Genomic DNA, 16478 nt, shown 5'->3' on the forward strand with positions numbered 1-16478 from the left:
TGTTTTCAAACGAAAACGTATTAGTGTGGACAAGGCCCCAAGGGCTCATTGACCCATTTAAAAAATAATGTGCACAGATAAATCATTTAAAATAAATACTGCCACATTCCATATAAAAAATAAGAAATGTCCATTTTGATTTCATGGTGACTTTACATTTTTGCAAGCTGTAATATTCAGTTAAACAACTGTTTTACCTCGGAATTGAGATAGCAGTGTCCTGAGTCGATTTATCACACGGTTTGTGGTAAATAGTGCCCAGCAGGAGGAGACAGAAATAGATTTAGGCAGGCACTTCATGTGCCTTATCTTTAAACACTGACACCGATGATGTCTCCATCCCCTCGATTCGTTAATCACTTTTTGATTGGTGCTGTTAGTACCAACCGGATCACATTCTGGGTCCAGTGCCAAGTTTGACATGTGCCTGAAATGCCTGCCGTTGAATTGGTCTTGTAACTGTCTTGGAGATTTAGGACGCAATTAAAAAGAATATCAATAAAGATCTGTTTCGGATCACATTTGACACATTTTATGTTTCATGCATGCTTTCTGTCAGGCTTTTCTTGAAATGGCATACGTGGAGGCGGCTCAGGCTATGGTGCAGTACTACCAGCTGCAGCCGGCTACGATCAACGGACAGAAACTCCTCATCCGCATGTCCAAGAGATACAAGGAGCTGCAGCTCAAGGTACGTGTCAACCTGGCTCCTCATGATCACATGACTTGAACAAACCCAACTCAGAGTGTTTTGCTTTCTGATCCAGAAACCAGGTAAAGATGTCGATTCAATCATCCAAGACATCAATTCCCAGAGAGAGCGAGATGAGATGCAGGAGACTGACAGGTGAGAATGACATCAGGACACATTTTTTGGGTCATTTTCTAAGTTTGGAACTATTCATTTTATTCAAAAATACACTAAAAATGCATGTCATGTATACAAGGAATTTCTAATGAATTAAAAGCCAAAAATAAAAAATAAAACTCACATTTTGTAGGGGGCGTAAAGTCAAGCCTCAGGGTAAATGCAACTGTCCTGATATCATAATGAAGAAAAAAAAGTAGTAATGAAAGAAAGTTTTCTGTGATGGTAGGTTTAGGGTTAGGAGACTAGGAGAATATACAGTTTGTAGAGTATAAAAATCATTGGAAAATGGAAAAGTCCCCATAAAACATGGTGTGTGTGTGTGTGTGTGTGTGTGTGTGTGTGTGTGTGTGTGTGTGTGTGTGTGTGTGTGTGTGTGTGTGTGTGTGTGTGTGTGTGTGTGTGTGTGTGTGTGTGTGTGTGTGTGTGTGTGTGTGTGTGTGTGTGTGTGTGTGTGTGTGTGTGTGTGTGTGTGTGTGTAAATTACTGCATTGTGATGGCGGACGTTTCGTGAACTTTTAAAATTGTGTATAATATAATTATCATAAGCATGTTAATGTTAATATACTACATACAAACAGCATTTACTTTAACATGAACAGCTAGAATGTAACTACCTTGAAACTGATAAAGGTGTGCTCTTTTGACAACTGATGATAAATAATAGTGCTCTGCTCTCAACCATCCGACCATTCTTAATCAATGTAGCGTACAGCGCCCTCTGTTGGTGAAAATAATCTCTACAAGACTGCTCTTGTAACCAACAGTGGTTTTTGCTGTGTATTTACAGGCTGTTTTGAACATTTTCCGGGGATGTCTTTTCACCCTAATATAAAATCAAGAAACAGTACATTTGTGTTTTTTTTTTTAAGTTTTTGTAAAATATTTTATTATTGTCTCGACCACTGCTGGTTTGTGTAGGTACCTACCAGAACGTGCAAGATCTCGTAGCCCGGTCAGTCGTTCTCTGAGTCCGCGCTCCCACAGTCCGAGCTTCACTTCATGCAGTTCTGCCCACAGTCCACCGGGGCAGTCCTGTCGGCCTGACTGGAGCAACGGCATGGGGCCCCGGCGGGCCTCTTGGGACTGGACGTCCCATTCCCGTGGCGACGAGGACCCCCGTGAGAGAGACGACTGGAGGAATGACGAAGAGGAGAGAGCCAACGGGTGGCTGTCCGAGCGCAGGAAACCCTACCTTAAATCCGGGGACCGGATAAGCCCTCGTATGGGACCCGGGGACGAGCGGGGCAGGGACTGGTACCCCCGCGGAAGTCCTCAGGGTTCCTCCTTCTCCTCCTACCACTCCATAGATGACTTTTACAAGAAAGACTCACTTTACAAGACTGATAAACTGAGCAGGTCGCAACATCAGAGACACGAAGGGAAAAGTAAGAGAAGGGAAGGTGGCGAGTATCACAGGCCACGACACTCAGAGTCAGACGTGACGGATGACATGAGCTCCAGCCGGATTGCTGAAGACAGAGGACGCAGCAAGAGGTCCAGCCGGAGACCAGATAAGGAGGAGAAAGAGTCCGAAAATCAGGCATGTCCTACACATTTCACATCTTCATTAGGGATCATTTTAAGAACAGCTGCATATGTTTCAACTGAATCACAAGATTTGAAACCATACACTTTAGAGTTTAGAGATATATATTTTATAATATATCGTATTTATATTCCTTTTTTAATGATATATTCTTTAAAATATATCAACTACTTTTAAATGATTTTTAATAATGTATATAATATTATATATTAAATATTAAAAGTATTGGATTACTTATTACTAATTACTTTCTAAATTCCACATCAACCTCAGCCAATTAAACAATAAAAGGATAGACATGAAACTGCTATTTTAATTCTTTCCAATAAATCATGTAAAATTGCATAAATATTTCTTGAACTGACCAAAGTGTGTAAAGGGAGATGGTTACATTAAAAACATATATTTAAACATTAAAGGCACGATATGTAAGATTTTTAGATAAATATCCAATAACCACAAGAACAATGTTATATATTATGTTGACTTGTGTACTTACATTATCCCAAATGTTTCCAAGAATGTTTAAATCCAGAGAAATTTTTACCGTGTCCTTGCGTCGCCTGTCAATGACATCTTACCTGTGTTAGCCTCAAAAATTATAAATTATATAGCTCAACACAGTTAGTCTTATTGTTTAAATCTGGTTTTCTTGCTTTACCGCGAGTACCATGTTTTACCATGCCTAATATCGATCTAGCTCACTGCAGTGTGCAACAAGTATGTCATAATAGCCGCCGAGTGAACACACAGAGTAGCATTATAATATAACTTTCAACACACTCAAATGTATCTAATATGATAAAACAGCTCTGCTTTACCCCACATATGCATGAGCGGAAGAAGCGGAAGCGTTCATCTGCGGCATAATACAAGCTCTCCTGCTCTCAAGCCATGTGTCGCGCTCGTCTCTCATTAGCAATTACTCCAACGGCCTCGTTCCTCTCCCACCCTGCTTCATACTACAGTAGCGTTAATAAATCTTACATTAGCTCATCCATGAATATGATTTCTGCCTGATCCCCCATCTCATTATTTTCCACCAGTTGTAGAGGTCAAGACAACTCCCATGATCCTGCGAAATCAAGGCATCATCAAGTTACGCCTTTGTTTTGAATAAGCGACCTCTAGCGGTGAAAATTACATATTGTGGCTTTAAATTTAGATGATAAATTCACCATTGTTTTATATAGAATTATTCTATAGTCTATACAGTGTTTCATGCAATTACATCAGAAGTAACTGTAATGAACTCTTTCCCCATAATTGACGGAAATTTCCGGCTTTTCGTGTTTTCACTGTTATACGGCAGGGGGCACTATTACACATCTTCTGAAAGAGTACAGAATCTTCTGATCAAAACACAGGCGAAGAAGCAGCAGAAACAAGCAATCTCATATGTAATCATATGCATATGTAAAATAACGTGATCATCAACATTAAACAGCATATAAATCAAAACTGCCTAATGTTACTGAATGAAATGTCGACCCTTACTTTACTTTTTCAATGAAAAAGTAATTAAATTACAGTAATTAATGTAACTTACACCCAACCCTGCTTAAGATTTAAAAAAAAAAACAATACTTCTAAAGATCAGTTGACATAAGTTCTACAGGTTCTGAGAGGTTAACAGTACAGATAATTCTAGCAATATCTGAACATGGTTGTTAGGTTGTTTAAAGACAATATCTGTGACACTGGGCCAGATTTACTTACAGCTTGCGCCTGCCCAAACCCTCTTTTGGTGTTAAAAAACTACTGTCAGGATTTATTAAAGACACATTATTTTTTGCGGCTGACCTTTTTGCATATGCATTTCTAGCAGTTTCAGATGCAATATGGGAGGAGAGTATTTAAATGAATCATGCAAGGTGATTTACTAAGGTTTGCACTCGTCAATTTACTGGTATTTGCGGCATTATTTACCACCCAAAAAAAGCATGTCTTAAACCAGACGTTAATTTTCGCTGCTCTTGGTATATTGCGTTGGTCATTATGGAAATGATCCAGCTGCGTCTGTGTTCTTTAATTTGTGTCTCATCAGTAGATCGTGCACAGAACTTTCCACTCCCATCGGCGCTTTTATGGAATTACGCTCTCATGCTGATTTGCCCTGTTTAGTAAATCTGGACCTTAGTTCTCATTCGTGAGCAACTGTCATACGTACTTCTCATCTGGGTGGCCGTTGATTTCTCCTGGAGACTCCCTCGCAAACACACCATTAGATAAAACATAGGCGATATCCTTTCCCTTTCCCCAAGGTTCATCACTGGAAGAGCATGATACATCCACACAAGGAAAACTTGAGCTGATATAGACATCTACTAATGATTCATTCTCACATTTTAACATATAGGGAATCTGTAAAACCAACATGGCAAGTGTGTCAGTAGATACATGTGGTGCGTTACTGACCTTCATGACCCTGGACACAGCTGTCTTTACATGTCTTGTACAGCTGTCATGAGAACAGCAAAAGAAAAATGAATACGAACAAATGAAGATTGCATGAAGATCAAATGAATGAATTACAAAACAATTGCATATTTATTCTGTGGACGATGGCCTAAATGAATAAAGACTGGATCAGACCCTCATTACCTCACAGATACCAGCTAGATGTTGCTTGTAACACTAATAGCAGAATATATAGAATAGATATAAAACTATGATTCCCTATTCGTTATATAATAAACCCCTTCAAAACAATATTTTAATAGCATTGCTTTGCATTACAGAAGGAAGAACATAGAGCCAAAGAAAGATCAGTGTCTCCTCATAACAGCAAACCTGAAGAGTCCTCGAAGTGTGACAAAGCTGGTGACAGTGAGGTAAACATTCATTCATCACCTGTCCCGAAATTGGGAGCTTTCCTGCAAGACGTAAGCAGTGTCCCGCATTTAAATTATGTCTGTGTTTTTTTCTTTCCTGAAATTACAATACCACAATTAATACATATAATATAAAAACTTGATTGCCATATAAAAATCCATTTGCGCAGCCATTTTCTAGCTAGAGTGGGAAAATTAACCAAGCAACAAATACAGGGCTTGACATTAACACCCACCAAATGCGGGTGTATTTCAGCAGTAACACAGTCACTCCTACTAGCCACTTTGGCCGGTTGAAATGGATATAATGTCAAAAATATAGATTTTTCGATACATATCGATACTAAAATATCTGAAATGCTTCCAATACTCATTTCCCAAGGAATAGATACACAGTACCAGCTGCACTTTCTCTCTCTCATCTCACTCATTTGCTTCATTTGCTCCGGACGAATATTGTTGCTGTTAGAGGGCTTGAATTTCGGAGTGGGCTTGCACGCATTGCACATAATTTTACTCATTACCCAAAGTGTGCGCACATAAAGCCGCCTCTCAGCACAAAATGTTGTTATTATTCGCTTCTTATTGCACTTTAACAGTAAAATACACACAAAATAATGCCAAAATTACAGTCTTGGTGAGTATTCATGTAAACACAGTCAGTTATGTTTTAAGTCAGGGGTTTTCAAACTTTGATGCCACTGACCCCCAAATATGATGAACCTTTATGAGGGACCTAAAATCCATCTATTTTTATTTTTAAAAAAAACATTTAAACTGTTAGATAAATAGTAAGTGTGACATTATAAATACAACATATTGTTTCCCAAGTTAAATTGGCTATACTTAATGTTGGATATATAAACCTGGAGAAGGACATTTTCAATGAAATTATTTGTATAAGCAACTTTCACAATAAATGTATATAAGCAGCATACGTACTGCGTTAAGAAAACTGCCATACAACCCCAGAGAGCAAGATAAAGAATACTATAGTGAGAAAAACTCACTAAATATACAAAGCAAACATATTCAATTCTAGAAAGTATGTATACGGCAAGAAAGGAGAGAAGCATTTAGAAATGAAACAGTTAGAGTAGACTTTATCCATTTTTGATTTCTTTTTATTCTCTGAAATTTTCTGGGGACCCCTTAGAACCTTCTGCAGGACCCCTGGGGGTCCCCGGATTCCAGTTTGATAACCCCCTTTTTAAGTGAACGTAAACAGTTGAGAAAGAAAATGCATGTGTGACTGTATAATGGATCCGTGCATCATGATCTATTATTGTTAATATTATCTCAATATACTCTGTCCCGACAAAAACAGTTGTTGTTTGAATTTAAATAGGCAAATGTTATAAGCAAATGTTTGTATGTTTGGCAACAGTCCTTCTTACTGATGGAGTTTGCAGCTTTTCAATTCTTAAACAAGCATGTAGGAAGACACATCATAGCCATATTCCAGGATGATAATGTCAAGATTTATCAGGCCCAAATTGTGAAAGAGTGGTTGGGGAGGGAGCATGAAGAATCATTTTCACACATGAAACGCCACCTTTGAGTCCAGATCTTAAATTCACTGAAAGTCTTTGGGATGTGCTGGAGGAGACTTGACAGAGTGCAGGACTCTTGCTTTGTCAATACAAGATCTTGACCAAAAATCGAAGCACCTCTTGATGGAAATAACATCACAACATTTATTTCCATCAAGAGCTGCATCAATTTTTGGTCAGGATCTTTTGTGAATCATGCTCCCTCCCAACCATTCTTTCACAATTTGAGCCTGATGTATCTTGACATTGTGATTCTTGTTTAAGAATTGAAAAGCTACACACTCCACCAGTTAGGGTTAGAAGAACTGTTGCCAAACATATAACATTTGCTTATAGCATTTGCCTATTTAAATTAAAAAAACTTTTTTGTCATCCAGGGTGCTTTGATGAATAGAACATTCAAATAAAACAGCATTTATTTGACATAGAAATCTTTCGTAACATTATGAATGTCTTTACTGTCTCTTTTGTTCAATTTAATGCATCCTTGCTGAATGAAAGAATTCATTTCTTGCCAAGGGACTGGAAAGTGGAGATGATGGAGAGGAGGAGAGTTGGTATCCTAAAAGCATGGAGGAACTGGTGACCGTAGATGAAGTCGGAGGAGAGGATGACTCTATAATTGAACCTGATCTACCTGACCTTCAAGAGGAGGACCGGAGAGTTGAGTCGACGACAGAGAGCCCTAAACCAAATGTCAAGACCCCAACAGAAGGCGAGGACACGGTGGTGGAGCCTCCCACCCTTCCAACGCTGGATTTGGTCCCAGAGGAAAGCTCCGGAGGTGCTCAGTCCTGCCCCGCAGAGACGGCCCTGAAGGCATCTGCCCCAGAGCAGCCGGTCTCTCAACTCAACCAGTTCCCGTCCCACGAGTTCAAGAGCGCTTTGGAGGAGACCTGCACCACTCCGGAAATGGATACACAGACCAACACAGCCGCACCAGCCGGGCCTCCAAACCCCAGCAGCACAAGTGAGAGTGGGAAAGTGACAGACTCGAGTAATGACGAGAGAAAGGCGGCAGAGACGGACAACAAGGAGCCATGTCTCAAACAGGACAGTCAGAAGAAAGGTACCCACAACCGACTACTTTGTCAGTAAATGAGTGTATAATCCAAGTGTTGGGGAAGGTTACTTCCTGATACTAATAACACACAGTTCTTAGTAGGTCCTCATAACTATGGTAGCCTCAAACAGTAGAGCATGTCATTAAAAACGCCGGTGCGATTCCCATGGTAAGCAAGAACTGATCAAATGTGCACCTTGAATGCAATGAAAGTCGCTTTGGATAAAAGCATCTGCCAAATGCATAAATGTAAATGTCATCGAAGCAAAAATAAAGTTAATCTAATTTAATAATCGCTTGATTATGATTGTTGTTCAGATTTACTGACTGAGTACTTCAATCCATTAAATCATGAGCTAGTTTGAAAAGTGAATCCTTTAGACTGATTTATTAAAAAGAACAAGTTCTTGAGAATCATTTGTCTTTGAACTTTATTTTACAGTATATGTACTTACAGTGTACTTACCTAAGGAAATACTGGGTAATATAAGGTAACTACAGGGGTAAAAGGGTTAGTTCAGGTCACTCTTCTGCCAGAAACTCGACTTGTGTACAGCCGTTACCAGAAGCCAGGGATTATAGTTTATAAAGTTATAAATATGGATATTTTTCTAAGAAAAACGTATCGCTTCAATTCAGAAGGCCTTTATTAACACCCTGGAGCCTGGTGGAGTACTTTTATGATGGATGGATGCACTTTTTTGGGCTTCAAAATCTAAGGTGCCATTCACTCCCATTATAAAGCTTGGAAGAGCCAGGATATTATTTAATACAACTCTGATTGCGTTCGGCTGAAAGAACAAAGTCATATACACCTAGGGTGGCTTAAAATAAAGTGCTACCATGACATCTGCTGAAAGCGAATTTGGATTTTTGGGGTTTTTTTGCATTCGCTGTAACTTTTAGTTGCAATCTGGAGAGCTGCTAATACCTATTAGTTTTCAAAAATGGTAACACTTGCATTTTTGTTGTGTGGAAAAGCTTTGACATTTTGATAATAACTTTATTTTTTGACATTTTTTACTTTTGTTTACCTACAAAAACTGATATTCAATCATCAAAGATTTTTAAAAAATCTACCAGCTAAAAAATCTTACAAGGGATTTGAACATTTAGTGGCATTTTAATGTGATTTACATGCTTGGATCAAATAACGCCCTCACATCCGTGATTCACAACAAACCTTTAAGCATTTTTTTCCACCTGTTTTTCTATTCTAGATATTCCTGACTCATTACCGGCCCCTTCACCTCAGGCGACAGACATCTCTGCTGCGTCACCGTCTCAGGATCAGGAGAAAGCCATCAGTGAACATAGCATACCGTTAGGTACGTCCACCAGAGTCAAAAGAGTCGAGCCGAACACCGTTTAGTTCGGAAGAAGAAAGTATGAGCAATAGGAATAGCGGCGCTTTGCTATGCAGGCAGCGCTAATGAACGGCTCTGGCTGTGATGTAGGCTCTCAGTGGGTAACTGAAGCCTTTAAGGCCAGCTGATGTCAGTGGAGCATTTGTCATCCTGTTGAGTGGGGTGTGAATTGCACCCTCGAGGCCCGAGCTTGTGTACTCATTACCACACAGCTAACGCACTTGATTCCCTCACAGAAGAGCTGACTTTACACCCCTGCACACACACAGTATATAGCTCAGAAAATGTGGCGGTTTGGTGGTGTTCTGATTTCTGGCTGCTTTTTTGTTTTGGCAGGTGTGGAGTTCATTGTGCCAAGGACGGGATTTTATTGCAACCTGTGTGGCTTGTTTTACACCAATGAACAAACAGCCAAGACGTCACACTGTCGGAGTACAATTCACTACAGGAACCTACAGGTCATAAATACAAACATGCAGTCTTCCTTTCTCTTTCTATTAAAATATGAACATTTTCTCTTTCTTAACCTTTGAAGTTATATGCAATTGTACTGCTTTGTCAGCATGACAATACAACACCATAAATGACTGTAAAATTATGATTTAAACTTTATGCTGTGTTGAGAATAAAGCTGAAATAAAATAAAATATGAATATTAGTTGAAAAACTGAAAATTAGAAATGTTGCCTTGGCAATAAACTGAAATAAGTTGAAGTTGAAGCACTGCAAATTATTAACTGAAAATAAATAAAAACTAAAACTTGTACTGAAATAAAAAATAAATTACAACCATATTTATGCAATATAAAAAATAATAATAAAATGACAAAAGCACATACCGAACTGACTAAAAATGAAACCACAATATATACAAAAATATACAGATAAAAGTTAATTCAAAAATAATAATAAAACTATTATAAAACCAAAATAACACTGCTTGGAATCATTAATTGTTCCTTAAAACCTTTTCCTAAACAAACTGATTCACAAAAATGAATCAGAGTTTCCAGCAGAACATTCTGATTAGCTAAATGACTAATTACATGGATGCTTAAACAACTTGAATCAGTGATTTGTTTCTTAGAATGAATCAGAGTTTTCAGCGGTACATGAGATTAGCTAAACTACAGGTTAGCTAACTACAGTTGTACATGGAAGCTGCTAAAGCAACTCGAATCAGTCTATCAGTGAATTGTTTCTTAAAATCTCTTCTTCCCAAATGGACCTTTTTACTAACATTAATCAGACTTTCCAGCAGAACACACACTATATTGCCAAAAGTATTGGGACACCCTTCCAAATCATTGAATGCAGGTGTTCCAATCACTTCCATGGCCACATGTGTATAAAATCAAGCACCTAGACATTCTACAAACATTAGTGAAAGAATGGGTCACTCTCAGGAGCTCAGTGAATTCAAGCATGGTACCGTGATAGGTTGCCACCTGTGCAATAAGTCCATTCGTGAAATTTCCTCACTACTAAATATTCCACGGTCAACTGTTAGTGGTATTATAACAAAGTAGAAGCAATTGGGAACAACAGCAACTCATAAAACTCGCAAACAGCAACTCGTTTTAGGCCATGTAAAATCACAGAGCAGGGTCAGCCCATGCTGAGGCGCACTGTGCACAGAAGTCGCCAACTTTCTGCAGGGTCAATAGCTACAGACCTCCAAACTTCATGTGGCCTTCAGATTAGCTCAAGAACAGTGCGTAGAGAGCTGCATGGAATGGGTTTCCACGGCCGAGCAGCTGCATCCAAGCCTTACATCACCAAGTGCAATGCAAAGCGTCAGATGCAGTGGTGTAAAGCACAACGCCACTAGACTCTAGAGTGGAGACGTGTTTTCTGGAATGACGAATCACACTTCTCTGTCTGGCAATCCGATGGACGAGTCTGTGTTTTGCAGTTGCCAGGAGAACGGTACTTGCCTGACTGCCTTGTGCCAAGTTTTAAGTTTTGTGGAGTGATTATGGTGTGGGGTTGTTTTTCAGGGGTTGGGCTTGGCCCCTTAGTTCCCATGAAAGGAACTCTTAATGCTTCAGCATACCAAGATATTTTGTAATTTTGTAATAATTTCATGCTCCCAACTTTGTGGGAACAGTTTGGGGGGGGGCCTTTCCTGTTCAAACATGACTGCATACCACATCACAAAGCAAGGCCCATAAAAACATGGATGAGCCAGTTTGGTGTGGAGGAACTTGGCTGGCCTGCACGGAGTCCTGACCTCAACCTGATAGAACACCTTTGGGATGAATTAGAGTGTGGAGACGGCGAGCCAGGCCTTCTCGTTTCACCAGTGCCTGACCTCACAAATGCGCTTCTAGAAGAATGGTCAAAAATTCCCATAAACACACTCCTAAACCTTGTGGAAAGCCTTCCCGGAAGAGTTGAAGCTGTAATAGCTGCAAAGGGTGGGCCAACTCCATATTAAACCCTACTGATTAAGAATGGGATGTCATTAAAGTTCATGTGCATGTAAATGCAGGCGTCCCAAAACGTTTGGTTAAATAGTGTATAAGATTAGCTACACTACCGTCTAGCTAACTACATGGATGCTGCTTAAGCAACTTGTTTCAGCGAATCAGTGAAGAGACTGAGAGAGCGTATTTGACTATTGCTCTCTTGGCAGTAAAGCCACACGCAAACAATGTGAAATTCAAACAGTGGTGTATCATTTAGCCACGCTACACTGCTACTTGTTGGAAATAGTACCTTGTTACTGAAAAGGCTACACTTACTTAGTTACTCACCACCGCTGGTGACGGCAATGTAAGATTGACTGATCTAAGGAGCCCGGTCCTCCGGGTGGGATATAGTTTCTCATAACCCTTCAGAAACACACACATACAGACAGACGAACACACTTTCCAACACAACATAGTTGAGGCGGCAAGGAGCCGCCGGACATTCCCCGTCATCACAGTCAGACCACAACCAGTTGTCATGTTTCTCAGACTAGAGTGGTCGGCCAAAGAGCGCCACCTCATACGTCACTCCTCCGCCTTTAGGTCTGCCAGCTGTGTTGAGTTTACAAGAACTACAGTGAGAAGGTGACAGCTGAATTTAACACCAGAAGAGCAAGACAGGTGAAACCGAGACAGACAGAGAGAGAGAGAGAGAGAGAGAGAGAGACTGTAAACACTACAGGAAACACCTGCTTTGCTCCCACATTTTGACCTTCTTCTGTTTCAACTCTCCTTGTTTCACTAGTAAACAAATACGCTTTTTGGTAGGACACACATTTATGGGAGTTTACATGAACTACGTGCACTTTTATGTCATAAAAACAAACCTCAACATGACTCAACAGTCAGCTTCATACTCATCAGCACACCATTAGTACAAAATATGAAAGTCAGTTTTTTTTCAAATTATGCAAAAAGTGCGACAATATTATTTAAGATGACTAAATTAGGATACTTAAAAAGCTAGCTCTGAAATTAGCCTTAGCAAGTCAGTTTTCTGTCAGTTTATCCACAGTTAGACATTGTCAGTGGACAAATTGCATAAATGTATGGGTTTTAATTGAGTTTGGTCTCTGGGCCAAAAGTGCCCACAAACATGCAATATCCAATTGTAGCATAAACTTCAGTATAATATTCAGGTGCTGTCAGCCATTTTAAGTCAGAGAAACCAAACTGTTGCTCTTCAAGGCTGTATGGCTGCTCGTATGCTTGTAACTTAAAAGTAAACTGTAATTTGTGTTTTTATAGAAGTATCTGTCCCAGCTGGCGGAGGAAAGTCTCTTGAACTTCCACACGGAGTCGCCGAAAACTGAATGAAACGTGAGACTACCGGGACTGCACCACTACTGGGACACACTGAATGAGACAAATCCATCAAAAGACTGAGAGACGCAACACAAAGACAAGGAGAACCGAAGCTATTGGATCCTCTGTGTACTCTAGTTCATAGTAATGTGAAATGTATGAAAGTTTTTACGACTTAAAAAAAACATTGGAGTGGTCCAAGACCTTAGGACGTTTGTTGCACTTGAATCACGAATACACACAAAAAAATTGGACTGGATTCGAGGAGTTTATGTGGTTGTAATAAAGTAACAAATCTTTCCCTCACGGGTCAATTTGACCCCTTTAGACATGAATGGAATGCGAGGAATGCTTCAGTTCACATAGAAAAACCTAACAAATGCTCAAAATTAAAAATGCAAAAACTTTACCAAAAAACGATTTTATAATGGCTACATGTGTATGCCTTCTGAGGAGATTAACTCGAGAACTAACTTCAGGACCCATCGGAACAGTGCATTTGCTCCATATAGAGCTATAAGGCCATCTAGTGGCAAGAGTCATGAAATATCATGTTATATATATATATATATTCTTTTTTTCCACAAAAGGTCTAGTCTGACAAGCCAGACCCACATCAAGATGTTGGGTCTGGGAACTCACCATTGACAGGGCTCAATCCGAGGGGCCGGACAAACAAGAAATTCCTTCTGCACGCAATTGGATAGCGCTACAACCAACCAGAGAGCAACGTGAAGTGGAGCTAGTTGATAGATTAAACTTTCACCGTATCCGGTCGGTAAAACTCCGAACACATCTTCCTTTCTTAAGAATGACTTCAGTGCCGTTCTTTGTTCTTTTCTCAAAAAAAAGCTCAACTCCAAGTCTTCCAGAGTCGCGGCCAAAGCCGGTTCGAAAGACCGCCGTTCGCCAGCTTCTTTGTTTACGAGTAGCACGCGGAACCGCCGCAGCTCTTTCCCTTGACGTGCCGTCATTATGTTAAACCCGCCCACCGACTCTACACACGCTGTGATTGGCCTGACCAGAGTTTGGTTTTTCCAGCTCGCAGGTCTACCAAGAGTTGCTAGACTACACTCGCAGGAAATTAGATTTGCTGCCGCTAGAGTGCGTCTAGATTTCTACGCTACAAAAGGTCGGCAGAGACACTGAAATTGACCCAATGTGAGAGATTTTGAGTTGGATTATACATGTATTGGAGAGTTATTTTGAACTGAAGCTGAAAGAATGTGATGAATATGGTTAAATTATATTATTTATTGATAAAATCTAGTTATTTAAAAGTAAATCAAATTAAACAAATAATAATAAAAAATAGTTACATTAAAAAATGTAAAAAATATTATTCAAGTGAAAAGATAAGCTTTCTCGACCAAAAGAAAAAAGTATAATTTTAGGGCTTCAGGTCATGACCCACGAGGGATTAGATTTGTTACAGGTTGTGAGGGAAGGATGAGGGCTAAATTTTCCTTTCTAAAAAAACCTATTGCTTCTATATGTTCAGAAAGTCTTCCAGCTTTGTGGAATTGCACACCAGTAGTTAGGCAGCTAGCTATAATTACATGGAAAATTGAGAGACCACACACCATAAACAAGTACAATATTTTTTTGTAAGTTTTTAATTTTGATCAAAAAGATCTCATTAATTATTCGATTTTAGTCAATATTACAAACCACCTGCAGTTCCAACACAAACCCAAACCCCAACTCGAGAAAGCCTGAAGTATGTTTAATGCACTTTGCGTTGTTGATAACAAAGAGTGAAATACATTTTCTTTCTTTTTTAATTTTTATATCAATATGCTACAAGATTATTCTAATCAAATCAGTGTGATAAATGAGTTAGGTCAAAAGTAATCAAAAAGTAATCCGATTACATGAACTAAAATGTGTAATGTAATAGATTACGTTACTAACTACTATTTTCATCATGTAATTTGTATTCAGTAATGGATTACAGTTTGCAAGTAATCTAAACCCAGAACTGTCCATATGATATGCGCGCTATTTTCTTTTGAAGCCATAAAGATCTTGGTGCGAGGAACAAGCTAAAAATAAATAAAAATTATTTTAGACCTTGAATACAGAGTATGACGTGGAAGGAAAAAATATATCATGGCTATGTTGTACTAATTCGTTCTCTTTGCAATTTATTTAAATCATGGCCAAAAAATTTGGGTTATTGTTGCTATCAAATTTAGCTGTAGCTAAATAAACCTAACTAATAAATAAAATAATTAAAACTATATAGACATATATAAAAAAACAAAGCCCAATAAAAATTACAAAAACACACAACAAAATTACTAACATTAAAGTGAAAACAGAAAAAATATATATATAAAAAAATCAAGTATAACGTCATGAGCGAGGCTCCGTACTTGACAGTCTCAGTTCATATTCACTTTCTTTGTATGGAAAAGAGCCGCCGGAACTTTCTACAAAACATCTTCATTTGTGTGCCATGGAAGAAAGAATGTCATAGAGGTTTGAACATGAATAATGACAACTTTGGTCTCTTTAAGTACACTGTCCTTATTCATAGGACACAAGGCAGCGAGTGTATTCTCTGCAGTCCAGGAATTTTTATTACACTGTGAAAAATATGTATCAGAATGTGAAATGCACTGGTAAGTGTAGTGTTTACATCATTTGCATCTGCCTCATTCATACTCTAAAGCTTGTGTATGTGTTGATTTTCCTCTGTAGACTTCAGAAGTGCCTTATTTCGATTTCTATTTAAATTTGAAGAGGTGTAAAATTATCCTCAGGTTAATACTTGTGAATATTCTGTTGTATTGCATTTTATGTGATTTTATTATTTTTTTGTCTGTGTTCAGGTTTTGAATCTGTTTCATGCTTGAAATATTCATTTTTCTAAAGTGCCTTTTAGGTGGTCAGGTATAGTGAAAGACTCAAAATGCTAAAACATCATTGTAACTTAATGTCTGTAATACTATTTTGCTTTTGCTTTTCATCATTGCTGTACACAGAACTCAGACTTTAGGGATACTTGAACTGGACCATGCTTATTTATCTAATATTAAATTTATTGTTTAAAGATAAAAACAACTGTGTGTGTGTGTGTGTGTGTGTGTGTGTGTGTGCACGTGTTATAATGCAAGTTTATTATTGGAATGGTTCTGGAAAACTTTTTCTCTTCTGTTTTATATTCTGTTTAATAATAGCATCCCATTTTCTGAAAGAAAAATCTGTATAATTATTTTGGGTTGCGTTGATGCAAATATTGAATAAACATTTTGGAAAATAGCGTGGCTTGATATTTATGTGAAACTAAGTGTAGGCTTGTACATTATGAAATAGCCCTTCGTATTTTTTTTAAAATGGGTCAGTTGAATAATATAACGGAGAGAAAGTGACTTCATCCTCACCCATGCGCAATCTGTTACATAATGACATCACTTCTGTTCCAGTGTCCATCGCCGGGCGGCGGAAAGTCACGATCTT

At 38.7% G+C, this 16478-nt stretch overlaps 1 protein-coding gene across 7 annotated transcripts in view; it reads left to right on the forward strand.

Moving 5' to 3' along the window:
- rbm20 (RNA binding motif protein 20) overlaps positions 1-14335 on the forward strand; it is a 78774-nt gene extending 64439 nt beyond the window's left edge. For 4 of the 7 annotated variants that reach the window (XM_079807123.1, XM_079807127.1, XM_079807126.1 and 1 more), the window contains exons 7-14: positions 560-691; positions 768-847; positions 1790-2411; positions 5159-5251; positions 7306-7873; positions 9088-9195; positions 9571-9692; positions 12957-14335. In XM_079807123.1, coding sequence (XP_079663249.1) covers positions 560-691; positions 768-847; positions 1790-2411; positions 5159-5251; positions 7306-7873; positions 9088-9195; positions 9571-9692; positions 12957-13025 — 1794 coding nt within the window. In that variant the 3' untranslated portion in view covers positions 13026-14335. Of the gene's footprint in view, positions 1-559; positions 692-767; positions 848-1789; positions 2412-5158; positions 5252-7305; positions 7874-9087; positions 9196-9570; positions 10128-12956 lie in introns of those variants that run through there. The other 3 variants (XM_079807125.1, XM_079807129.1, XM_079807124.1) reach the window with 2 other exon arrangements.
- The last annotated feature ends 2143 nt before the right edge of the window (positions 14336-16478 follow it).

The sequence above is a fragment of the Gobio gobio genome (assembly GCF_949357685.1).
Source record: "Gobio gobio genome assembly, chromosome: 24".
Lineage (NCBI taxonomy): Eukaryota > Metazoa > Chordata > Actinopteri > Cypriniformes > Gobionidae > Gobio > Gobio gobio.